This window comes from Netta rufina (assembly GCF_964035555.1).
Source record: "Netta rufina genome assembly, chromosome: 14".
NCBI classification, from domain to species: domain Eukaryota; kingdom Metazoa; phylum Chordata; class Aves; order Anseriformes; family Anatidae; genus Netta; species Netta rufina.
In genome coordinates, this window is record NC_140137.1 from 17,072,729 (window position 1) to 17,098,280 (window position 25,552).

Sequence of the window (25,552 nt, forward strand, 5' to 3'; positions counted from 1 at the left end):
CTCTGTAAGAACTCTTCCAGTGTCTTGAACGGCCACGTTCCTTCCCAGGAGGAAGGAATGGATCCTTTGGGGGGCCGGGCTGCCTTCACAGGGGAAGTCCCTGTGCCATGCAGGCTCACTGGATACCTGCTACCAATCCGTGTTCACACCGGGTGACCTTTCTGGGGAACAGTGCTGAACTTCTGCAAAGCACTTACTCAAAAACATTACAAAACACCGAGGCATCATTAGCGGTTGGAAGGAAATTACCCTCAGATATTTTTCTTCAAGGGATTTCACAGATTTCTGCAATGTCTCTTAACCGTGTCACCGAAAAACACTCCAAAGGAAAACCACACGTGTTGCCTGAGCTGCAGCTGGCTGCCTGGGATCCCGATGGCTCCTTCGAGCCCACCCTTCTCCAGCCTTTTCCTTTGCTCTCCCTCTGAGGCAGCAGCCAGCAGGTGTGATAGCTCTCAGCAAGCCCCGTGTAGCAGGGAGCACTTCCATACAGCAGCAGAGCAGGGAGCACATCCCTAACAGCGTGTGGGTGGCTTCCCCCTGCCCTCAGGGGTCATCCTGCAGCACATCTGGCTGCAGCTCCTCAGCGGCGCTCGAGCTGCTGCCCCGCTCTGCCTGGCCTTGGACACAAAGCACACACTTGAAAGCTGTACTTTTCCTTACTGGACTTCAGCATACATTTAATTATTTTGTTGAACTGGAGCCACTGAAAGTGCACAAGTTATTATTATTAAAAAAAAAAAGTAAACAAGGGAGTCTGCACATTCCCAGAAATGTTCAATAAGAAAACACTCATTTTTTTCCCCCCTTTTAGACTTAAATCTCCTTGAGAAGGCTCATACTTGCTCTCATTTTTTATTTTTATTTTTTTTCTGAGATTCCCCAGCCCTGAAAAGAGCTCCTGTGGAGGACAGCTCTGCTTTGAATGGCCACATGAACCCATCTGCTCTGTGTTTTGGGAGGAAATACTCTAATTGAGAGAAAGCAACATTGCTGATGCAGTACATCCACGTGCCAAATACCCCAAGGGTTTTTGCCAAGAAAAAGACAATCCCAAACACTGCTTGCTGCTTCTCTGCAGCACAGGTAATGATGCCCAGGGTGCTGCCAGGAGCATCCCTGCCCTGGCACATGCAGAAATAGCCCCCAGGGCTGGGGCATGCCTCCACCTCCCCCTGCAGCACCCAGGCAGGCTTGGGGGAGCTCCGTAGCCTTCATCCAGCACTTCCCCAGAGCTGCTGTGTTCCTCCACACCCCCAGCAACTTCCTTCTGCCTTTCACTTCCACCTCCCATAGCATTGCAAAAAAAAAAAGAAAAACCCTCTTTAGAGGATGGCAGATGAGTGGGACATTCCCATCGCCTCAGCACTCCTCGTTTCCTCATCTCCCAGCTGCTCGCCTCTCGCTTCCTCCATCTGTGCACCCCTGGGAGGGGAGCAAAAACATCTCCCCCCTGCCTCTGAGGGCAGAGGGACCCCTGGGGGAAAAGGCTCCCAAAATGAAGCAAGAGATGCTGCTGATCAACTAAAGCAGCTCAACTTCTGTCTTCGATCTGGGTTCACCCCTCCAGAGGGCATCAGGGTGAGAAACCAAGGTGGAGCAGGTAGTTAGGTTGTGTCCAGAGTTTCCACCAACACAAAGCATCAGCTGGAGACACCAAAGCACAAAGGGCTTCTAAGAACAGAGCTCATGGGAAGGCTCCCCGGGACAGCTTCCCAGGATGTGGGATCCCAAGGAAATTATAGGGGAGACAGAGCAGGGACACGGGCCTGGATGGAGCAGGAGTAGTGTGGGAGAGAGAACTGCCAGAGGGGATGCGTCGTGGTAGAGGGTGAAAAAGGAACAAACAAGGTTGAAAGGATAATCCTAACAGGGAGGATTGTCTCTGGAGTCCAAGGGCCTGTAGAATGACTTCTAACACCCACCAGCTGCTGTAGAAACCTAAAGCCAACAGCGAGATTTTCAGAGCTTTGTACATGGTAGGAATCTGCACCTCTACCTACTGCAAATACTTTTGAGATTCATAGGCCTGGTGTTCTCCCTGAAGCAATCCAAGCAAAGCCAGACCACGTACCAAACACAAAGACCATCACTGCATCATCGCTAGCCCCAAGGCCTGCCCACGAACCAGGCAGCAGGACACCAGAGCTCTGCCAGCAAAGGGGACATCTCATGGTCACATCTAAGCAAGACTTGTCCAGTGCCACCTTCTCTAGGAACTTCATTTTTGCAAAGAAACACTTAACCAGCCAGGTCAGACACAAGGAAGGTAGTAGCAAGAGGCACTCACCTAGGTGAGGAGCAGATCTGGTTTCCAGCTTCCCAGATAGCAAAGGATTTCATAGTGCTTATTCTTGAAGCATCAAGGGAAAATAAAATAAGACACCCCCCCCCAAAAAAAAACAAACAAACAAACAACAAAAAACAGACTGCCCCCTGCAACTAAACATATTACTGAGCAAGCTGCAAAAACCTTTCTTTTTCTCTCTTGGACTTTTGTATGAGTCAATAATTGATTGTCCTAATTACAAAGGGCTGAGCCTCCCCCCTGGTGCAGCCCTTCTTCCTGAGGCTGCTGAGAACAGGTGGCCCAAGACATTCACCATCACCTCTCAGGGCTTACCTAACACAGGGCTGAGCCACAGCAGAAAAGTAAGAGATGAGATGGGAGATTGGGGAAGGGAAATAAAAGAAGAGGCTGGTTATTTTTCACACATTTGAATTATGCTGATGGCTCACATATGGCATTTCAATTTGGGCTTTTAATGGAAGAAAAGGATGTTTCTCAGCCAGGGTGGCCAAAACAACGTGGATTATTTTTTTTTTCTAAATTCTGCACTTGATACCTTTGTTTGTTTGTTGTTGTTTTTTTTTTGTATTTATTTATTATTATTTTTATTTTTATTTTTTTTCAACCCAAAAAATTCTGTAAGCCCAGGATGAGAAAAGAGGGACATTCACTGTTAGGTCTATAAATACTGATGTGCCCCACAACAACCCCTCCCCAGGTGGTCAAACTGCACCATCAAACAACTACACATAAATGAACAAACAAAACCAAGCATTACCAGCACTTCTCATATTTATATTTTTGATTTTATTTTTATTTTTTTTATTAAAAAAACCCAACCATTATTACAAATGAACCATTTACTGGAAGGCTTCTGCCAGGGAGAACTCTCATTTCAATCTTCTTTTGTGAATAAAAGGCAGCACAGTTAAAACCCATAGACAATAAACAACCCAATAAAAAAAAAAAAAAAAAAAAGGAAAGAGAGAGAGTTTCAAACCATAGCTTATAATTATGCAGTTTCCTCAATGTCAATAGAGAGGCTTTTGTTAAAAGCCTTCAATTCAGAATTGTGTGGAAGACTTTTAGAACACAGGGGAAGAAGAAAAACAATGTTTGTTTCGTATGTATATATGTATTGCTTGGATACCGTTAGTGGATTCAACACATTTACTTCCTCCAAAGCAACCACCAGACATACGGTTGGTCCTGAGTGACGCATTTGCCCAGAAAGCTGAGCACACACCAGTCATTCTGGCCAAAATTTCCCATTTCTGGCCTTGGTTTGGAGGACAGCTTTCAATGAGCTCACACCTGGCTTCCCACGTTGGGAGCCTGGATTCCCAGAGATGGGAGCCTGGAAGAGAGGCTTTAATTCATCCTCTTCTGGAGTCCCCGAGTGAGGTGGCCCCAAGGTGAGCTCTGAGCATCTTCCCATGCTTCTGAAGCAGTGCTGAATTAAGCCCCTGCCCTTGTACATCGTAGGTATCAAGCACCAAACTGGGTATGTGAAAAACTGCAAATTAACAACTACTTTGTAAAAACAAAACGAACAAAAACAAATAAAAACCTATCCTCGGTGGGGGAACTTTAAGGTCAAAAACAAATAAAAACGGTCTTAAAATATATACATATATATATGGCTTTTAGTTTTTCCTATCCATTTCACTGGAAACAACAATAAATTTAAGGGTGATATTTGGTTTTTTCCCTGTAGCGTTCAGCAGGGCGGGTCGGATGGAGACACTGGCTGCAGCTCAGAACCCGCCCGAGTTCTCCTTCATCTTTGCTAGTAGCCTGGAATAGACAGGAGCTGCGAAGGAGAAGAACAAGGTGGGTTGGAAAAGATACACAGACACCATCCCCTCCCACCTAAGCTGCATCTTGATTGCAGCAAGACAACAGAATAAACTTTTCTTTAAGGGACAAGACATAGGATAGAGATGAGAAACAAGCTCAGGAAGTTGCCTTACCTAGTCGAGGATTCCTTTGAGAAACCTGCATGGAAAGAAAATATAAAGTTTGAATAAATACAATAAATCTCCGACAGCTATAAGATGACTTTACATGGCAATATTTCATCCTTAGTCTCCAAAAACTGTCCTGGAAGGTGCTGGGCTAGAGTCAAGGGGCAGCACCAAGCTGCCTCCCCTGTGGCATCTGTCCGACCTGTGGTTACACACAATGGCTTTCATAGAAGAAAGCCTTCTGTTTCTGAAATTTGGGGAGTCATATTCAGTACCTGCTTGTTCTTATCCTGACAGTGTCAGAAGTGCCGAGTGGGATGGATGAATGACCCTTCAGTGCCATAGGCATTATTGGGGTTGACACATACAGTAACATGCCAAGGCTGCATCTATGGTGTGCTGCAAATTGTAGGCTTCATGTTGCAAAAAATGTTATTTCTTATATCATTTAATGACAAAAGAAGAGAGGATTGATCAGTCCATGAAACACACCTGCTTACTCTCTTTGTAGGTCAAAACCTGAATGTGAGGTTATCTTCAAATCACTATTAGCAAAATGTAATTTCTGTAGTTCTACAGTGACAGTTTTTTTGCTTTGTTTTTGGTTTTTACCTTAGATAATGCAGATGCCTGTTTGAAGATTTCTAACGCGGGATCTGCAGGCTCGTCACCTCTTTCTTGTGGCCTTGAAGCTAAGGGTGGGACACAGACAGCACTGACATTACTAGGTGCACAGATATACAGATGGCATTCAAAGCACACAGGATGCTTCCTTCCAGCATTTCAGAGCATGTGCTGAAAACCCCATAACAGATTAATCCTCCTCAATAAACTGAAGGAATTGCCATGTCACCTCCCCCTCCCCAAGCAAGGATGGAGACGATGCAAGTTGGGACCAAGACGAGGCCACAGCTCCAAACCTGAGCCAGCTGCAGCCCCCAGCCCCTCCTGCCCCCTCTGCTCAGTTCCTTGCTGCTGCCCACATTAAACGAGAGGGGTTTGTGCACCCTGGTGGTGCAGCTCTGAGCATCCTACCCTGAGGCTGCAAGACGGAGTTGACGGCGTGAATCACACCGTTCGTGGCCATGATATCGCTCTCTGCAACAGGCTCCTTGTTGACATGTATTATGTTGTTTTTCTGTTTGGGAGAAGAAAAAAAAAAAAGAAAAAAAAAAAGGAGAAAATGAGAAACTTTTGTCATCAGTGCTTTCCAATTTCATCTAAAAAAAGAAAACCCGCACACCCTCACTTTGCATTCATTCATTGCTGGCTGGCTGTAGGCATTTTCATCTTTTCTTCTCTGTTGCCAATTGAGAAGGCCATAACACCAAATGATAGCTGGAGCAGTCACCAGCAGGTTTGGGAGCACAGACTGCCTACATGGGCTGGGTGGGAGTGCTGGGCTGCTGTGGCAGAGCCCTTCCATCAGCATCCCAGTACTGCTGCCTGCACAGAGAGGGATTACTACAGAATTTGTGGCAGGAGTGACAGGGGCTGGACATGGCAGGAGCCTGGCACACGAGCTGGCCAGCTCGATGCACTTTGGAGCACCAGCCTTTCCATTTTTGTCCTGCTTCTTCTTCCTTGTGCAACGAACGGGCCATGAGTTATTTATTCTGTGAAATATATCTTTTTTTCCTCAGTAGGGGATCCTGCATTCTCTTAATGTAGTGCAGAATTTCTGAGATAAAATTGTGCATCTAAATAAATCCTGCTGTGCTAGGGGAGCCCATGCAGAGATCATTTTCATTACGCTAAAAAAGACGTGTTAGCTGAACAAGCTATACATCTAATTTATTTATATTTTTTTTTCCCCTATGACTCAGAGTTAAATTTATAACAGCTCCTGGAAATCATTTACAATTGGTCTTCTGGGGAGAAAGCTGAAGAAAACCACATTTCAAGGCTGCCAACTTGCTGAATTGAATACATGGCAAGAGTCTCTCCACTACAGCCCCAAAAACACTGCTGATGGGGCCGTACACACATTCAGAAGAGGTTCCCATAGCACCCACATGAGCACAGACATTCTCTGCTCCCTGACACAGACATCTAAACACATAACAGAGGCAGTGACTCACGGCGCTGACTTCCAGTTTGTCTCCCTGCATGGACTTCAGCCTCACGAGCGCGCTGACCGCACCGCTCACCAGGATCTCATCGGCCATGTGGAACCGGAGGATGTTGCCAAGCTCCTTGGCGTTACCTAGGGGGGAGGAAAAACATGTACATTTGTGAAACTGTGTCAGAGCTCGCTTCCCGTATTGCATGTGCTGGAATGACATTACGTGAAAATACCGTAATTTCCTAAAGGGCAAGGAATTGATGTAAAATTAAAAAGACCGATCAGAAGCACCTCAGATGGAGCTGGATAGGACATGGGGGCTGTTCCTGCCTGTGCAGGTCAGGATCCAAGCGAGTCCAGGAAGGATGTTGTCCCAGTGTCCCAGCTTGGCACACATCAACCCTGCCCTATATGTGAAATCCCTATCTCTTGGTTATTTTGCAGTCTATTCTTTTTCTTACTGTGCATTATATGAGCTTTATTCTGTTGTTGCTTTCACTTCCAAGGAAGACAAAAAAAAAAAAAAAAACACAACAAAACACCAAAGAAACAAAAAACCTTATGTGAAATAGAGCACCCTGTGCTTGCAAACATCACTATTTTCATCAACACCAATGACACTTTGCATGGCATGATTCCTGGCTAGGAAGGGAAAGAGTGCAGGAGAGATGTCACGGATGGTTTACAGGCTGCCAGCCTGATCCCTGCCTCAGAATCTCTCTCTACTCTTCTAGCTGTGCTTTGAACCAGATCTCAGGAAGGTAAGAGGCTTCCCCTTCACCATCTGTTTTCCAGAAGAGGCAGCGATGTGCACAGCACGGCCAGCAGCCCCGCTCCATGTTCTCCTTTAGGGGCTATGACTAAAACCCAGAGCAAAACCCAGAGACGGGCAATAGGGAACAGCTAGTGCAAAAACTGGCCTTCAGATAAGAAACCAGAGAAGCTACAAGCAAGGTGGACTTCTTGTTTTGCTGCCTCTATCTGAACACACTGTGAGCTTTTTTTCCATTACCATTTTTCTATTGTGGCCACAGCTCACACTGCGTATCCTCACCAGCATGATTCACTTCTTCATCAGAAGCATAAGCTAAATATTTGCGTGAAAAAACAAGAACATCTGAAGTGCCCACATCTGGGATGCTTCATTCCTGTAGCCGTTTATAATAGCTACAGAACAGCCCTGAAATATTTACACATTAATCACTAGGCTGGGTGTGCAGGCTGATATTACCAATTCCTCGTTCATGCACTTAAAAGGATAACCAGCCACCATGGGCAGATGCTCCACAAATTATGACGCCAATGTTTGGTTGGGCCTTAATGACGAGAAGACATTACACTCAAATACCTGGCATTGTTTCCAACCACAGCCATTTTCCAACATGAAGAAAACAAAAAAAATCCTGCAGCTTATCCTGAAGAGGGTTATTAAACATTCCCATGCTTTTTTTTCCATGACTGGCCTGCATGTCTGTGCTTTTCAGGATATCAGCCTCTGTTTATGCTAGACCGGAATATTTGTTGTCTTCTCAGGATCAGGTAGGACTTCGTGCTTCGTCCATGTACAAATAGATGGAACAACAGCTCCATCCTTTTACTAATGAAATTCCACACAGTGTGGCTTGAGTCTGAATGTGGGCCATGTTTTCTATTTGCAAAACTTACTTTAGATACCCTGATCTTGTGTGACTGATGTCCACTTTCACTTCTCTCATCCCTGACTGGAATTTCATAGCACACACTCCAAACATTTCATAGCACACACAAGTACAAAGGAAGCATAAACCCATGCCCACAGTTTTTGCAAGAGTTCAGTGCCACTGCTTTCTGTGCATCCTCAGGTTTCTGCTGGCTAGGGCTTATCCTAATGAGTTGTGTAGGATGTCCATGCTCCCAGGAGACAGACTCAAAGAATATGGCAGACAAACCAAGCCATTGCTCAGGCATCACACAAATAACACACAGCAGCTGTTCACCCGAATGCTCCAAAAATGCTCACCCATTAGCTTGTTCAATTCCCCTTGTGGCATGGCTCGGAAAGCTTCATTTGTCGGAGCAAACACCGTGTAGGTACCTGGCCTGTTCAGGTTCTCCGTTAGGCCTGCAGACTGGATAGCAGCCACCAAGGTACTGAAAGACAACCAAAGGTACAACATTGGTGGCTGCACCACAAACTACATCTGTTGGTCTTTGAGCAATAACCTCTTGTGTTCAAGAGAGTTGTGAAATTACAATTGCAAAATCCTGCAAAATCGATTAACCCAAATGTCGATCGGGTAGGAAACGATCCCATGAGGTCCAACCAGAACGTGTGAGAAATGGCAGAGCCAGCTGGGGATGCTGAATCCTTGGGGACAAAGAGGCTAGTGAGGAGACACAGAGGCTTGGCCGCAGCAGTACTGACAGCAGAGCTGGCTTCAGAGCTGGCTTCTAAATGTGCTCACAAGAGGACCACACACTCTTGGCTCACACTTCAATGAAAGATTACTTAAGTCTCACTCCCTATAATTTAAGAATGAGACCGTGGTTTTGGGTAATCTTTCCATGTAAAAAATAAAACTTATATGTAGTCATGACTACGATCCATAATAAATAGAATAACAAATAGAAAGCAGAACAGCAGCTCCTCTGCTCCTAGCTGGCACCTAGGAAGAGCAGAAAGGTCACCTGAAGCGATGGTCTGCCTTGAGAACATCCATCACGGAGCCAGTTGGTGGGGTCAGCATTTTGTCCACACTGAACAGGGTCCCAAACCTTCCTCTCTTATCATGGGCAGCAATGCAGGCGTTTTCAATACATAGGTTCTGCAAACACAATCACAGAAAAGCAACCTGATTAGTACGTGCTTTGAAAAAGGGATATTTATGCATTTCATAATGCTCAGTTACACTTTTTTTTTTTTTTTTAATGTTAACTGTACCATGACAAGATGCTCAGCCTGCAGAATACTTATTACTTATGGTAAGGGATAAGAAAAAAAAATTTAGCCCCCGGGTCCTGCTGACAATGAACCGGTCATGTAGAGGCAGTGGTTAAACTAACTGGTTTTGAGAAATTCAACTGGTTTTAAGAGGTCAAGGCCAGATCCCCACCCAGACAAGCTCCCCACACGCTGGAGATCCCACCCCGAGCACTGCCAGCTGCAGGCACCTACGTTGCGGTACACAAAAACTCTCAGCTCCTTGTCACCCAGCGTCTGCAGTTTCTGCCCATGGTAAAGGTATTTAGAGGAGAGCTGATCTTTGACAATGTGGTTCAGAAGCAAGTTCTTCATGTTGCTGTCAACAGAGACGGGTTTATCTGCAGCAAAAAAAAAAAGCATGGAAACAAGCAGTGATTCATTTAAAATGACCAGAGACACTAAAAACATCCAAACAGAGAACATTACCCACACCAGATTTTAATTTTGAAGCTACATGCCCCTGTCTGTAGCTGAGGCATTTAAGGGAGAGTTTGCATGTTTGCACACTGAAACTCAGCCAAAGAGACACTGTTTGAAGCAGGTCTGTGGCCCACACTGACAGGAGAGAGGGATTTACTCCCCAATTTACCTTTGAATACATCATTCACTGGGGCAAGGAGGGTCACTCGCTCGTTGCCTGTTAGATGAGAACTGAGCCCAGCTTGTCTGAAAAGGTTCATGGACTCAGACACTTCAGATTCTTGGGCCAACTCAAACAGGGTCTTAGCTGGAAAAAATAAATAAATACATAAATAAAGTAATGCATAATAACCTAATGCATAATAAAAAGGCAATCCATCCATTTCTACAAAATTCCTATGCCCTCTAAATCCATTATTTTTTTTGTCAAAAAGAATAATAGGCAAAAGAAAAGCATGACAAAGAGATGCAAAAAGCCTCCAATACCTGAGTCAGGGATCAGCAGTTCATTAACAAAATGTACAACGCCGTTAGTAGCCAGGATGTCCTTGTTGGCAATGATGGGCTTCCCATTGAGGGTCAGCTCTTCCCCACTGCAGCCCACATCCAAGGTGGTCCCTTCCAGAGTCTCCATCGTGAGGCCAGCAATGATGGCCTCAGCACACATGGCTGACTTCAGGATGTGGTGGTTCAGCAGGTCTGCAAGAGAAGAGAGTGCCTTAGTGAGCTGGAAAAGTCAGACATAGAGTTAATGCAGATTTAGGGGCTCTCTTCAAAGGGGAGGGCCCCCTTTGCATAGGGCTCTGCTCTAAGGGGTGTGTGGTCATTTCAGATTGTGCTGGCTTTAATTCAGCAGCCTGTGAAATGAAGTGTTCCAAAAGAATAATTTTTATGCACTTGTCAACTTTAGTTTTGTGTGGTCGTTTGATTCATTTGTCAGGGGAAGCTATGCTGATAAGTTCTCTTCTGTCTCTAGGTGGATAGAAATCAGCATCGCATACAGGAATGCTAAATAAAAGGGACTGCTCTGGCTCCCTGCTCCAAATCTGGTACCACCCAGTGCCACGTCTACAGGCCTTCATCCCAAGAGCTCTGGGCTGTCTGGTTTTAAAAGATGGAAGCTGCCCAGTGTGTTTACTGCAGCTGTTCTCAGATCGTGTCAAGGAGCAGCTCAGATCAGATTCAAAAAAGAATTCAGAAGAATTGCAGAGCTCTCTTCAGTCTTTCATTGGCGTTGGCAAACAGGCGCTTACCCCTCAGGGCTTCGGGGTCCCCCAGGATCCTGTTCAGGGTCTCTCGTGGGATCTTCTCAAAGGCTTCGTTGGTTGGAGCCAGGAGCGTGTACTGCCCTTCGCTTTCCAGCAAGCTGTTGAGGTCAGAAGCAGCCACAGCAGCCTGCAGAGAAATGAGGGTAAAACACGTCCAGCCAGAATGCAAAGGTCAGCAGCTTTGTCCAGGCAGTCACTGAGAGACGGATTTATTACAGCTTTTAGAATTTCAGAGCACTTACAAAAATCCTGAATAGCTTCTTTCAGCACTTTGGTCCCTTTATAAAGTTGGCCTGGCCCTGTGGTTCTCTTGTGCTCCAGAAATCTGAGTACAAGAGCCTTTTTTGGCCAGCCTCAGAGCCAGCGTGAATACCCTGATATGCCTGGAAAGGGTCATGGTAGTTCCAGTGAATAATTCAGACCAGACCCTACTGCAGAACCCCTCTGCTTTCTACTTTTTTCCTTAACTTGGCAAGTACCAAAGCAAATAAGTTGATATTCATCAAATCTGAAAAGTTAACATCTCCTAAGGCCAAGTTTCTGATACAATAGCGAGGAGCCAGACTCCGTCTACATCTTTTTACTGACAACAGTAGCAGGGTGACAGTTATTCTTACAAAACCCTGCTTCCTGCTTGCACTGATACCAAAAATACCTCGTCCTAAAGTAAAATAACTTATATTGGTACAAGGGTTTTATCAGCAGCTTTAGTCACGGCACTTAGGCACTGACAAGCTTCAATGGGAATGGGATGAGCGAATACCTTTAGGGATCCCTGGAGCACACATGGGTTAGACTCACCCGAAGAGTTTCCAGGCTTTCCTCAGTCTCGACGATGTGCTGAATGCTGTTTGTGGTGGTGGAGATGACTTTGTCAATGACATGGACCACCCCATTGGTGGCGTGGTGGTCGGCTTTCAAAAGCCTGGCACAGTTCACAGTCACAATCTGCAAAGGGAGAGATGCAGGGGACATTAAGTGCACTGAAACAAGAAGGTGTAGCAGCCACTGCTGCTTTTCTATTTCAAACACAGTGAGCGCTATAATACTGAAGCAGCAGGAGCCAAAATGTGGTTTCCTAAAAAAAAAAGAAAAAAATCACATAAAGAATAAGAATGCCCTATCAAAAACCATTTGAGTGGTATCGTGTTTAAAGAGCTTTGAAAGTAATCAGTGGTTTTGTCTACCCTAAGAAAATATGCAACATCAAGCACTTCTCCAATCACAATGTTATACAGCAACACAGGCAACAACATCTATGGAACTAGCCACTTATAAATATTCTTTTCAAGCTCCTTCTGAACATCTATTGTGAATCAGGAGTTTTCAGCCTAGGCATTAAATAGTCCTGGAGGTCCATGGACAGTGCAGGAGGTGAAAGGCAGAAGAAAAGGAAACCCCTCGTGGGTAGGTTTGATGCAAGCATCTTACCCCGTTGGGATAGTGGTGAATCTGGATAGGCAGGTTCTGGTACATGGAGTTAAGCGTTGTCCCATGCTTCAGGTCATCCGTGAGGACCCTTTTGTTCACCATGTGGTAGCGGAGGGCGTTGAGCAGCTCGATGTTAACATTGCTGACCAAGGAGTCCAGCGTTTCCTGAAAATCAGCAAAATTCATTTTTTGTGCTGAGCCTGTTGGTGGGGAGAGTCCAGAGGTTTGGCTGCATCGAAGGTCCCCATATATTATTTGAGGTACTCAACCTCATGCCAGCAGGGCAGCTCTAATTTCCATAAAGTTGCATCTTTGGCCTTTCAGCAGCAGCAAGCAGCTCTGGAGGCCCTGGCCTTGGGAGACAGATGGGCAAGGGCAGCAAGCCCCGGTGTGGGGTCACTGCATTCAGAGGATGCTCCATTTGGTGCATCGGAGGACAGCAGTGGCAATTTCAGGAGTGGGAATTTCACAAGACACAAAGTGAGAAAATCAGACCCGATGTTAAGGAGATGGAGATGCAGCAGAGCAGGGGAAGTCACTGGTGCAGGGAGGATACAGGTTTCCAGAGGCTCCAGTTGGGACTGGTGCTTGTACCAGTTAGTAAGAACAACCGGAGTGGTAAAGTGGGGGCAGCCAGAAAAATAATGAAAGGGATGGAAAGTCCCTTGCTGTGGTCTTAGTGCAATATCTGACATTAAGAAATAGGGAAAACTGAATGAGGCGATTTCTGCGTCTACCCACTGGGGAGCATCCAAACCTCTCTCCAGTGCTGGACTCATTCAGAAATCGGGCTCTGAGGTTGATGGACCAGGACAGTGATCCCCATCTCAGAAACTCACAGCCCTCCCTGCATCAGGACCGTGCCTGTTCTGCCAGCTGGGGCTGGAGTCAGACCCCTGCAGAGCCCGCTCAGAAAGCCAGAGGAAGAGGGGAACGAAGAGGAGTTACATCTTACAGCAGACAAGGAAGCCCAGGCCTCATTACTTGGGGCAAAAATCGTAAAACTCCCAGGTCCTTCGATTTCTGGCCGTAGGTTGGACCGGTCGGAGTAGAGCTGCGTGGTGGCCGAGCCAACAACTCCCAGGGTTTCGTAGATGTTTGAAAGCGGCAGCGCTGCAAGAAGAGAAGGTTATGATCCCGACACACCATTCATCCTGCTCTGCACTGCCGACAGAGCTGACCTCAGTCACAGCTCTGTAATCCAAAATCTACTCTGCAGGCTTTGCTGGAGTCACACTGCATGTATATAAACGTAAATAGGTGGAAAGCAGACTCGGTGTACCTGGCCCGATACATGCCGCTGCTCTCTGCAGCCCCATGGTTGAGTTCCAGCACCCAGCTCAGGGGAAGGAAGTGCTGGGACAGCAGGAGCAGAGCCACCAAGCCCCCTCTCAGCCTGCCAGCAGCTGAGCTGTATTTGCTATTAAGTGAAATTTTTGCTCAGCTCACCCTTGCCAAAATAGAAATGAGCAGAGACTGGCAAAACTGTCTGCTGCTTTATCGCTACCTTACATTGCGTTTCCAACACAGCTCTATTACTTGTTGGACTGAGAAATTCCACACAGCCCTCCCGTGCTTGATTGCCTTTAATTATATCCGAGGTTTTTACGTTGTCTGGGATTTTTTGCATGCTTTGGAGCTGAGCTGGTGCTCAGCTGGTGCTCTGCTGAGTCTGTTTTTGACTCGTTCAAAGCAATCTTGCGCACCAATTGCAAAGATCAAATCCACTTTGAGCAATTTTCTAATATTTCCCTTCAGTGGGCCGAGGAGTAATTTTAAGAAGTGTAAAAAATGTCAAATGTCTTTACCAGCTGGGCAGCCTTTCTCTCCAGGAACTTTTTCATATCCAGGACAGCACTCGTAGCTGATTACTCTGGAACAAGAGATGGACATGGCAGATTAACTGATAGCTCCTCGCTGCTTTTTCTCTGTTAGCTACTGTCCTGTCTGCACTCATCCCTGGTGGTGAGGTTTCCGAAGCAGCATATTCCTTAGAAACACACACTTGAACAAAAGGCAAACCACAATTTTTATCGCCTCCAGCGCTGCATGTTGCCAACCTCCCCACAGAACAAAAACAGACAATTGTTTTTCAAAACCACACTTGCCCAGCAACTTTGTCAGTCCCTGCATAAACAGGGGCTGGAGACTGATGGCACGGTCCCAGCAGATGACCTGAGCAAGGCAGCAAGCGCAGCACAAGATCGAATCAGGACCTACACAGCACAGAGAGAGGCAAGGCAGAGACCAAAATATCCAGTATATCTGATTTATTTGCTTATTTTCAGGGGGAGTCCAAGTCATTGAGTTCAGCCTCTTCCACAGGAGGGTTTGGGGTTCTCCCAGTATACAACCGATTGCAGTTTGGGCAGCGCACTGCAGCTCTGGTAAGGCTGCTCTACAAACCCGCTGAGCATCCCCCCATTTCACCCCATTCTTTGCCACCAGAAAATATTCACTTATTAAGAGCAAAGTTGGCATGACAGGCCTGGAGGCAAAGGGACACCTCTGGTCTTGGATGCCCTGGCCCCAGGACTTGGAATAAGCCCTGCAAGGACAACTTCGCTGGGATGCCTGTGCCTAGGTGGGCACCCCAGGGGGTGATACTGCACCTCTGGCTTTGCTACCAGGGGACAGGGGTCGGAGCCCCTCCTGGGGACATGGGGAGCCCCAAGGATGACAGATGCTAAAGAAGCACGAGCTGCCTGACTGCTGCAGCTCAATGGGAAATGGAAGTCATCTGATTCTCAAAGCTGCCCTTTAAAGGGAACCTGTTTTCATACAAACGGGGAAAAAAAATATTAAAAATCAACCCAGAAGTTGCCTGTTTATTTTTCACAGGGGTTTCTTTCACTTATTGCTTGGTGTGAAAGGACGAGGCAATCTGTTAGACAGGCTAGGGCAGCGAGGCACTAGGTGTTCCTCCCAAAGACAAACCTTTCCTCTGTGCTCCTGCCTGGATTCGAGACAAGCCCGGTGCTGTAGTGCTGAGCCCCGGCATACTCACTGAGAGAGAAAGGAAAAACCTCAAACTTCAGATATTTGTCATCATTTTAACACTGTTAACAAACAGTGGAAATGCCTGGGGTTTAAGAGGGAATTCTTCAGGGTAATTAAGAGCCAGTAAGTGAAACAAATACCTGCTTTTCTGTGACAGAAGCAAATAAATTCTGTGTCACGGTTTCCTAAGAGAATTACAAAGCAAACCCAGACTGATTGTCTAGACATTATATATTCCATGTGGGAAAGAGCTTGCCTAAAGCAATCCCTTCCTTTGACTACTGGAGATCTTAACACCCTGCTGCTCCACTTTCCCCAGCCCCCGGCTCGTGTTCATTACAAACACACACTTTCTCCCCCCACCACTTCCCTCCCCGACCTCTGATTTTTCTTTTTTTCACCCTAGAAACTAAATCCAGTCTAGACAGTTTTCTCGGTTCAGACCTGTAATCAAAGACGACGAGCTGATTAAAAAGAAATCGTTGCAGAGTTCAGCATAAATAATTCCTGAGTGCTGACGTGGGCTTTAAAAGGCGTATTTATGGATCGATTGGAGATTAATGAGCTGCGAGGAGGGGCAGGACGGGGTGCACACGAACTCGGGGATGCTGCTGCTCCAGCAGCTGGGTGAGGGCAGCGGGATGGGATGCAGGGACCACACCGCCAGATTTTTTATTATTTTGGGGGATGGGGGAATGTCTCCAGCACCACCCCACTGGGGAAGCCAGTGGCAAGCAGCACCAAGGCCAGTTATGGGGTTGGCACAGGCCCCAGTCTCTGGAGCTGACCTGCCAGCACCGCCTGGCTCCGTGCACCACGTATGCCATTCCCACCCTCACCTCCCTGTTCCTTCTTCCCATCTTGTCCTGTATGATCTCAACTGTGATTTTTTAAAATTTATTTTGACAAATAAATAACTAAATAAGAGCTTTCTGAGTACTAGAAACCTTCTGCAAAGGGCCAGGTGAACACAGAGGTGCTCAGCCAAGTGTTTGCGCCTACAAGGAGCCAGTCCCAGGGATCGTGAAAACATCTTCAGCTTCAGCCACTTGCTCTTCCGTGGCTGTGCCTTGGTGAAAGCACAAGAACACCCAAAGACATCCAGCCCTCAGGGAGCAGCATGGCCATGGCTGAAGGCTGCTCCACTTAATTTCCAGGATTTGGTACCCTACACCTCTATATGAGAGCATGGCCACTCCTTTAACACATGCTCCTCCGTGAGCCCCAGCAGAGAGGGGCTTTGCCATGCCAGGGGTGGCTAACCTGGCCCTGCTGTCCATGGGCTTTGGCTGCACCAGGAGAGGGACCAGAGGGCAAAGGATGCCCTGCAGCACAGCCCCGTATGGAGACATTGTCCCACCTGCACTCCCCTACACTACTGGGTAGGCAGCACTGGAGGAGCTGCGTGGTCAGGATCAGAGCATCAGCCAGGGGGCTGCTCTTAATGGCAGGGGACAAACAGTGTTGGGATAAAGCCCTAAATGCTCCCCAACCACGCAGCAGATTCAGCACAAAAGCCAAGCCAAGTGTTTAGAGACACTGCACTGCTAAACGTCCCCGTGTCCTGGTGCAGAAGCAAGCTCCCTGCCTTTTATTAGCCATTGTCTCACCACCGCTGCATTCTTAGGGCCTGAAATTAAAATTTAAGTGCATTTTTGAAGGTAATAAAAACAAGCTAAGGCATGTATTAGTGAATAAAGATCCATTTGTAATAATTTCCTGTAATAAGTCCCATATGTTTCGTTTTTACAAAAAAGAGTGCCAGGGCTCATATTTTTTCCTGAATAGAGGAAAGTAAATCAGACCCAAAAAAAAAAAAAAAAAAAAAAAGTTAAGAGGAAAAGAAAAAGAAAGTACTAAGGGGCAACTTACTGCTACTAGTTATGGCTAGAAGAAAAAGATAATAAGAGAAAAAGAAGGAAGTTGTTGCCTTGTTCATTACACAAAAAGAGCGCGTGTGGGAGGCATTCAGCTGCAATCCCCACTTCTAGGAGAATGAGTCCAGTTCATAAGGGAGACAGAAAAATATAAAAAGCGCAGACGTAACTATGAGAATATACCCTAAATAAACTATTTCTTTGGCCTTGGAATAGCCAACAGTGGAAAATTACCTAATTACCAAAACAATCTTGTTTCAGTGCTCATTAAAATCAAAGCAGTGTCGGACTTCTTGCCAACTGCCTTATCTCACTTCATCAGACAGTAATGCAATGATAAAATGCACATAAATCCTCGATCTAATTTCTCCCTAAGTGTGTGAGCCAATGCTTTAGCAAAGAGAAGAAAAACAGAGGAAAAAGAAAAGCAGATAAAGAGGTGGGAGTCCCCTTCTGATGCATGAGTTGAATTTTCCATCGTGCACATCCAGCTCCAGCGGCGCTCTCCATCCCGATGGACCCAAAGATGCCCATCAAGAAGCCAGCGTGCAGAGCCTCAGCACCAGGTCTCATGCTTACAGCCCTAGCTGATTTCTTTCTGGATTTCTTTCTGGACACCGCTCCTCTGACAGTGAGCCTGCAGCAGGCACCGGAGGGTCGTGCACATGGGGACAAGGCCAAGCACATCTGAGCCTCTCGTGTTGCTGCGTGTCTCTGGGCTCAGGATGTGACCATCCCAGGAGCATCCTATGACTTACTGCTGTTGGCTTGCAGTAACATTTCTGCCCTTCTCTCTCAAGGCTGTTTCCCTTCTCCCAGCCAGCTCTGCAGGAGGTCGCTTTGCTTCTCTGCAATACCTGCTCCGTCACTGACCTCCCTCCCTGCTACCTGTTTGAAACACAGCTCAGAGCAAGAAAATAAATCAAAACTCAAAACAGTCAAAGCTATCTTCCTAGAGGCAGGTATTTGCATCTGCAACTGTATTGTCACTTCCAACTTGTGGCACCACTGACCCTTTAAGCAAATAAATAAGATAAAGGGTCAAAAGTGAAGTAGTTGAGATGTGTCAAGCATCTCCCAACCCAAGACTGCTCCTCTCAGAGATGGAAAAAGCCTTTAGAAAGAGGAGAGAAAAGACTGTGCTTATCCACAGGTGCACCAGCTCTGGTAGGAGATGGGCACAGGGTCCCCTGCAGGGCTGCAGGAGTGGATCCAGCCACCAAAGGGAGGACCCAAGGACACAGCTTCGGGAGAGGGCTTCTGCCCCCAGGCATGCTGCCAAACGTGCCAAACCCTGACCGTTTCTGGGATTTAAAGACACGTGGTGCTCTCAGAGGTTCTCCCAGCCTCACACAGAGAGAAAGTTTGGGGGTTCATGCTGCATGAATGGACTGTACCCATAAATTCTCCTGAGAGCCCAGACACCAAGGATGGAGCAGCACCAGGCCCCGACACTGCTGTAGGAGTCTGATTGCTGCAGCATAACGCCTAACATCCCCACCGGCTCCTGATTGCTTCCAGACGCCGGGAGCACCACGTCCAGTGGGAGCCATCACCAGCAAATGCCTGTAATCAGAGCTGTCCCGGGGTCCTCCGGAAAATCTGAGTCAAGGCACGTGTCCTTTGTTCTGCACAAGCACTGTGAAAGAGCAAAGTAAGGCACAGGCTCCAAAGCGACTAGGAAAAGAGGAAAAGACACTAAAACCCATTGTTGAGATGATGCGAAGTGAAGAACGGTGAGCTAATCCCACGTGCAAGGGGAACATTATCTCATAGGTTAACACGCAGGTTAATGGTGTGTATGCTTCATTCTCAGCAGTGTGTCACTGGAGAAGACATTTGGGGACAAGCAGAGCAAGAGAGGTTGGAAGAGACCACCCCAAACCCCCAGTGAAATTCGGAGGGATGCCAGCCCTTCCGGCTCCTTCCGCAGATAAGTGGCTGAATTGTCTGCCAAATACAGCTGCACACTTGGGTTGCTTGAGGTTTAGTTTCTGATTTGCTTCAGGGCTGAAGCAATCCTGGGGTGGAGCAGCAAAGCCACCCCGTGTCCACAGCAGTCTCATTTTGTTGGGAGGCCTACCTCCAAACAGGCTCTCCTATCTGAAGGGGCAACAATGATACCATGGCATAATCTGATCCATTTTATGTTAAAAAAGCCACTATTCAACCAAGATGAGAGTCTGAACTCTAATCATCCATGTCAAGTCTTACTGGATTTAATGGTTTTATAGAATTAGGGTTTGGAGGAGGGTGCTTATTTCTTTTTACAACATTGCTTCTCTCTCTTTTTTGCAAAGAAAATTAGACTTAAGGGAAACCTGCCCGACACACGGTACATCCTGCAGTGCATCCTCCTGAATTACAGAACTGTCTTATTTGAGATGGATTGACGGGTAGAACAATGAAAGGCCACGCACGGGGACAATTTGACCTCCCTCCTCACAACACCTACACAAAACCAACAATTCTAAATCTGATAGCCAGCAAGCGCAGCTAAACCAACAAAGGCAACCAAAATAAAAGCAGCCCAGTTCACCACAGCTCAAGATCTGCTGTTTACTTCACAAACATGGCTTATTTAATCCACAGTAAAGAACAGCATGTTCCTATAGATCCAGTTACAATTTACATTGGACCACACCAGAGGCACACCGGCTGATTTCTGCTGTTTGTCCCAGATCAGTGGTTTCTTGCCGTCTGTGATTTCAGCCTAGAAGAAATCTCCTGGACTTTCCTTTCAGTTTTTGCTTTCTGAGGAGGGATGGTGTGTGGCTGGGGGGTCACCACCTCCTGCGACCCCTGCGGAGTCCCCAAAACCATCTGAGAGCCGCGGGGCCAGGGACAGCAGCAGTGGCTAACGCCGTGTGCGTGCTCAGGCTGGAGCCAGCAAACGTCCCCGAGAGCCTTGGTTGGCCTACACCAAGAAGATAGCTTCCCCGTGCTGCTCTACAGCCTGGCAGGGAGTCAGGCACGCGATTATCTGCTGACTGCATCACTCAGAGGAATGTCCTGAGGCTGCCCGCATGGCTACGCTACGCGACAGCTACTTGAATATTTTTGTTTGCGATCTTAGATGTGGAATTGGCCTGCGAGTGTAATTAACTTTCCTGGTGGAGTCATCAGAGTGCTGGCTAAAACTGACACTTCGTTCCCCTTATTTCTGTTTCCTCTTCCAAAGAAAACATGTGTAGATGAATTTTGTGTTTTCTCCAATAACCATCAGCTCCGGGCTGCCTTTTTTTCTTTTGTTTCTTTTATTTTTTTTCCAGCTAGGCAATATTGGGCCTAGCAGTAAGAGAGGCACAGCTAAGTACCAGAAACCATCAGGACCACACTTCTTCACAGCATCAAGAGCTATACAACATATATAGATATGCAATTGGAATAAATCACCAGGGTTTGAATTTACACGGTATTTTCCATTCTTAACATTGAAGTGTTTAAGAATTGTGTTTGTCAATTGGGAAAAAAACAAGGCACAATTTTTTCTTTGCTAGTGAAAGGCTAAAACAGCCCTTAGCACACACAATATAAGTTCACCCAGTGTCTGTTGCACCATTTGCTTCCCCCACCCAGCAGCTGCCTCCGCTTGGGTTTTGGGGTGACCCCGGAGGGCTCCCAAGTACTCACGTTGACTTCCCGCAGATCTTCCTCTGGTACCACTGCTTGCAGTTCGTGAAGTATTTCCTGTTCGTGCCGATCAGCTTCTGCACCGCACAGACGTTGGGGCTGCAGGGAGGGACAGAGCAGAGGAGGGTCTGAGAGCCCAGAAAACCCCACTGTGGGTGTGAGACGAAGGGAACTCAGAGCTGCAAGCTGACTTTCCAGGTCTCAAAGTGAAGGAAAGTGGTGAAAGAGTCCTCTCTACCTCTCTCCACTCTGCAAGGTTATTTCTTCCTTCACTGAATGCAAGGCTTGGCTTCTCTCCATGCTACACCCCTCCCAAAATATAAAGGAATTGAGTTAAAGATAGTAGTTCAGTTGTGATTTCTATGGTGAACACCAACTTCTAATTTAGAGACCTAAGTGTAACCCAATAAATTTCTGCAATAATTCAAATACTTCCCCTAAACCCATTATTTTATTGTTTAGGACCTAAAAAAAGGACATATTTATCAGCACCAAAACCAAGATGGGCACTTTTGCTGTCCAACAGACTGAGCCTATGCTGGACACAGACATGAGCTACTGGAGGGGAAGATGAGCAAGTGGCACTGCCCGGCACGGCCTCAACGCACTATGCATGGCGGCTGTAAGACCTCAGCCTGAGGGGCACTGATGGCTGCTAACCCACCAGGGAAGCCCAAGCTCAGCACCATCCGTGTGACTTGTCCCACTGGAAGCTGGCAGCAGCCTTCCAGCTGTCAAAGAAGTGGTGTCATGGGGAGCAAAGCTGTGGTCACACCATTCCCAGCTCACCATCTCCAGTTGCCACTTGCCATGGCTCATGTGCCAGCAGTTCTGGCCACGAGTGTGGACAAGGCAGGGACCTTGAGATGTGATTTTATAGACCTGGGCTTCAGCCGGAAGTAGAGCAAATGCCCCAAAATACTGCAGATTCTCAGCCCAACTGCCCCTGGATTCCCAGTACCAAAACCATGCCCTGATCGCAGCAGCAGCACAGAAAGTATGAGCAGCGTTGGCTCCCAGAATAATAAGGGGAAAATAAATTATTGAGTAAAATGCATAAATCATCACTTTGGAAGCACTCTGCTCTGCACCTTCCAAGGCACACATCCTGGATGGGACACGGAGCTGCTGCTGTGGAGGTCTCACTGATCTCCCTCGGGAAGCAGACAGACATTTGCCCCTGTTTGGCTGGGACACTGCCACTCACCTGCCCCAGCCACAAAAGCAGGCTCTGCAGAGGCTCTGCAGCCCACTGCCAAGCCCTTCTGCAGGCGTATTTGCTTCACACCAGCACCCAACACAAGTCAACCTGCCCATCCTTAGTGTAAATTCAGCAAGAGCTTGGCTTGCCTTCAACAAGCTTTTGCTGATGTGACTGCAACAGGGCCCTGCAGAGGCAGGATTTGACCCTGCCAGACCCTGGCACCACCACAAGGGACCAAGTGGGGACCCATGGGACCTCGGGGAATTAGGTTCACTGCATCCCTTGTTGCTGCCCTACTCAGTAAGGGTAGGTTGCTGCTGCTGCATGAAAGCATTTAACTCCCTTTCTATACATACGGTGAGGGACAAGGAGAAAGAATCTACTGAAAAAAAAGGTAGAAATCACAAAGCCAAACTTTCAGCTGGTGCAAGCTGGCACCAGCTCAGTAACTTCCACGCCAAACCCCGGCTGAGAGACACGTCTGTGCTCAGTGACTCAGCCCACCTCGGCTCCTCCGGCCCCGGCGCGCCGAAATGTGGTTCCAATTACACTGAAATTCCAAATCTTGCCTCGATTTCAGCGTCTGGCTGACGGCAGTGGACAATCCCTCTAATATTCGTCTTGACAAGCCTGGCTACTGAAGGACTTGTTTGATCACTTCCCCCCTATCCCTGGGAGCAGCCTGCCAAGAAACCTCCTGGGCAGCCCCAAACCTCCTGCTTTGCCCCCTCCTCCCTGCCTGGGACCCGGCGCCGCCAGGCTGCTCGCTGACTTTTTGGGAAAAACTTCCCAGTTTTAACCCTGTGCTTAGCAATCCCCCCGAGGGCTGTGTTATCAATGATTCCCACAGGCAGGCTGTAGTAGCAGCTCCCCGCCGTGCCTGTTCTGGTGCGTTGCCCAGTCTGGCTTAAAATGAATTTGTCAACACTCTCCCCGCTCCTCGTTGGAGTTCATCACCTCTGCCATGCCGTTCCCAGCTGACTCGCGGATAAAACCGCCCATTGTTTGCCTGCATCTGAAGCCTTCCCCTTGGCAGGCAGCAGCTGGGAGCTGCCGGGGCAGGGGCAGCCCTTGGGAAGGGGCACTAAAGAGCAGGACCCCCCCTATGACCTCCCCGGTCCCACAGCATCTCCCTGCCGTGACTGCACCCACGCACCCAGATTTCCATCTTCAGATGTTCACGCTCCTCCCCACATGCTTCTCATCTCGCCCCCCAGCACCTGAGCTGATTCACTTAAAAATAATTAAGCTGTACGAGTTTTGCTGCAGAGCCAAGCCCTGCCACCCAACTCGTTCCCAGCTCAATGGGAGCATTGATGGTGCCGGGGGATGCTCAGAGCAGAAAGGGTGGCATTCCTGCTCGCACATCCCTCCAGAGCTCCTTCCTGCAAGCGAAACAACACGCCTCACATCCCAGAGCTTTTGGGCTGCTTTTCTGTTGCTGTGTCCTTTTGACACATCATTAATCAGCGTTCAGAATTTAGTTTAAAAACTCGCTCGGGATAAATTGCTGTCTCCATCGGAAAGCGACCAGCGAGCCAAGTGCTGCTGTCAGCTCTGCCGGGTTTATCTCAGCAGAACTTCTCCTCATCTGTAACGCTGCCACAGCAATGCCCGCAACCCTTTTGGTACTGAGATTTTACCAATAGGCGTCCGCTCCGAATTTGCCTGTAAGGTCCCCCGTCTGGTGAGATACCCAAACAGTGCTCCCCTTCTTGGAAAAGGCTGACCTGGAGCCTTGCCAGGTGACATATCAAATTGCGATATTTCAGCCTGGTTTTTTACAATGCAATTCGTGACCCTGCCCTCAGCAGCCCATTTAAATGGAAGCTGCAGCTCAATCAATGTCACCACCGGGAGAGACAAGAGCCAGCTGAAGCGTCTGTCATCGTTTCACTCTGCCTATTCCTGATATGTTACAAAAGCAGTGGGGGCAGCCATCAACAGCTGGGTAGCTCTCCTCCTATCAATAAAAAGAGTCAAACCACACAGCCCATAACACATAGACATATAGAGATGTCTACCTGCATTTTTGGGGTGTTTCTTATCTCTGAAGGCTCTGATTAAATAAAGGATTACTTTGCTCAGGAAAACTTTCAGGACTTAAAGAGCAAGTTGGTGCTTACTCCACAGACACCCCTCAGCCACTGAACCAAGTTTCTTTCTTTTTCTGCAAACTCTTGAAAAGGGGAACTCCTTCCACGAAACGCTTCAGTGAAAATCTGAGGATTTTTTTTTAACCCCTTCACGGGGATAAACTGATGAAGAGCCGTCTAAAACGACCACCGGAGCATGAAGCATCCTGAAGGAAAGGAAGAAAGGGGAAAGAAGGAAAAGCCCCCGGGGGTGGGAAGCCCCCGGGCAGCGACGGAACCCGACCCGCGACCCCCGAAAAAAAAAAAAAAAAAGTTTTGGGGATGGTTTATTATTTTTTTTCCCTTCCCCTCTCCCCTTCTCGCCCCGGGGGCGCGCAGCGGCCGCTTACCCGTGCTGGCGGCCGCGGAGGCGGCTGTGCTGCAGGACCTGCTGGTACGGGGACTTGGCGGCCAGCCCCAAACCCAGCCCCAACCCCAACCCCAACGCCAGCAGTAGCGGCAGGCGTGCCATGGCCGGGATGGGACGGGACGGACCGGGTGGGACGGGTCGGGATGGCTCGGGACGGGCCGGCGGCGCCCGCGCCTCCCGTTAAATGCGGCGGCGGCGCGGGGCGGGGAGCGGAGCGGCCCCGCGGGGGGAGAGGAGCCGCCGGGCGGCCCGGCCTTGCGGGAGGGGAGGGGAGAAGGGGAAGGGAGGAGGGGAGAGGGAAAGGGAGACGCCCCCGGGGAGGGCATCCGTCCACCGACCCATCCATCGACCGACTCACCCATCCATCCACCCATCAACCCATCCCTTCATCCCTCCATCCATCCCCTGTCCATCCTCCAATCCATCCACCCACCCACCCACCCACCCACCCACCCATCCATCCATCCATCCATCCACCCATCCATCCCATCACCCATCCATTCCCCCGTCCATCTATCCCCCAATCCATCCATCCCCCAGAGCAGAAAGCAGCCAGGGGCATCCCTCATCCTCGCTTCCAGCACAGCATTTCACCCACAATCTCTCTTTCTTCTTCTCCTGGGCATTTTTCTCTCTCACCTCCCCTGACTCAGGTCCCTGATGTGCTCCAGGGGTCCCATCTGATCCCAGCCCCCAGGGAGCTTTCCTGCCTGCCCCACAAGCATCTTTGAGTTCCACCCCGTGCTGCCTTGCCTGGCACCTTCTCAAACGCCTGCAGGCATTGCAGCCCCATCCCCTGGGTCCTTCCAGCGCTGTCAGGGGTCACACTTGGCGAGGGGTTTCTGGTTTACTTTAAACCACAGAAGGAGCAGCAAGGCTGCCGTCAACAGGCTCCCCTTGTGCAGGTTGCTTGTGTCCCATACAGCTCTG

The 25,552-nt window shown here is 48.2% G+C and overlaps 1 protein-coding gene across 1 annotated transcript; it reads right to left on the reverse strand.

Annotated features, from left to right (window-relative positions):
• Positions 1-3,165: 3,165 nt before the first annotated feature.
• On the reverse strand, positions 3,166-24,759 carry TGFBI (transforming growth factor beta induced). Its single transcript, XM_084295173.1, has 17 exons — positions 24,603-24,759; positions 20,914-21,012; positions 14,212-14,276; positions 13,359-13,516; positions 12,404-12,568; positions 11,774-11,920; positions 10,958-11,099; positions 10,191-10,403; positions 9,874-10,011; positions 9,477-9,622; positions 8,990-9,126; positions 8,322-8,452; positions 6,339-6,463; positions 5,293-5,395; positions 4,870-4,949; positions 4,264-4,288; positions 3,166-4,103 (listed from the first exon to the last, which is right to left on the reverse strand). The coding sequence occupies exons 1-17, from the start codon at positions 24,722-24,724 to the stop codon at positions 4,048-4,050; spliced, it is 2,052 nt and encodes a 683-aa protein (XP_084151299.1). The 5' UTR covers positions 24,725-24,759; the 3' UTR covers positions 3,166-4,047.
• Positions 24,760-25,552: the final 793 nt, after the last annotated feature.

What these genes read in the sequence shown, in the direction of transcription:
- TGFBI (XM_084295173.1), bottom strand. Translation starts at nt 24,724, where the DNA reads ATGGCACGCCTGCCGCTACTGCTGGCGTTGGGGTTGGGGTTGGGGCTG. An exon ending in AAGATCTGCGGGAAGTCAAC is followed by an intron (nt 14,277 to 20,913) that starts GTGAGTACTTGG and finishes CTCTTGTTCCAG; the next exon opens with AGTAATCAGCTACGAGTGCT. An exon ending in GGACCCCGAAGCCCTGAGGG is followed by an intron (nt 10,404 to 10,957) that starts GTAAGCGCCTGT and finishes CTTCTCTTGCAG; the next exon opens with ACCTGCTGAACCACCACATC.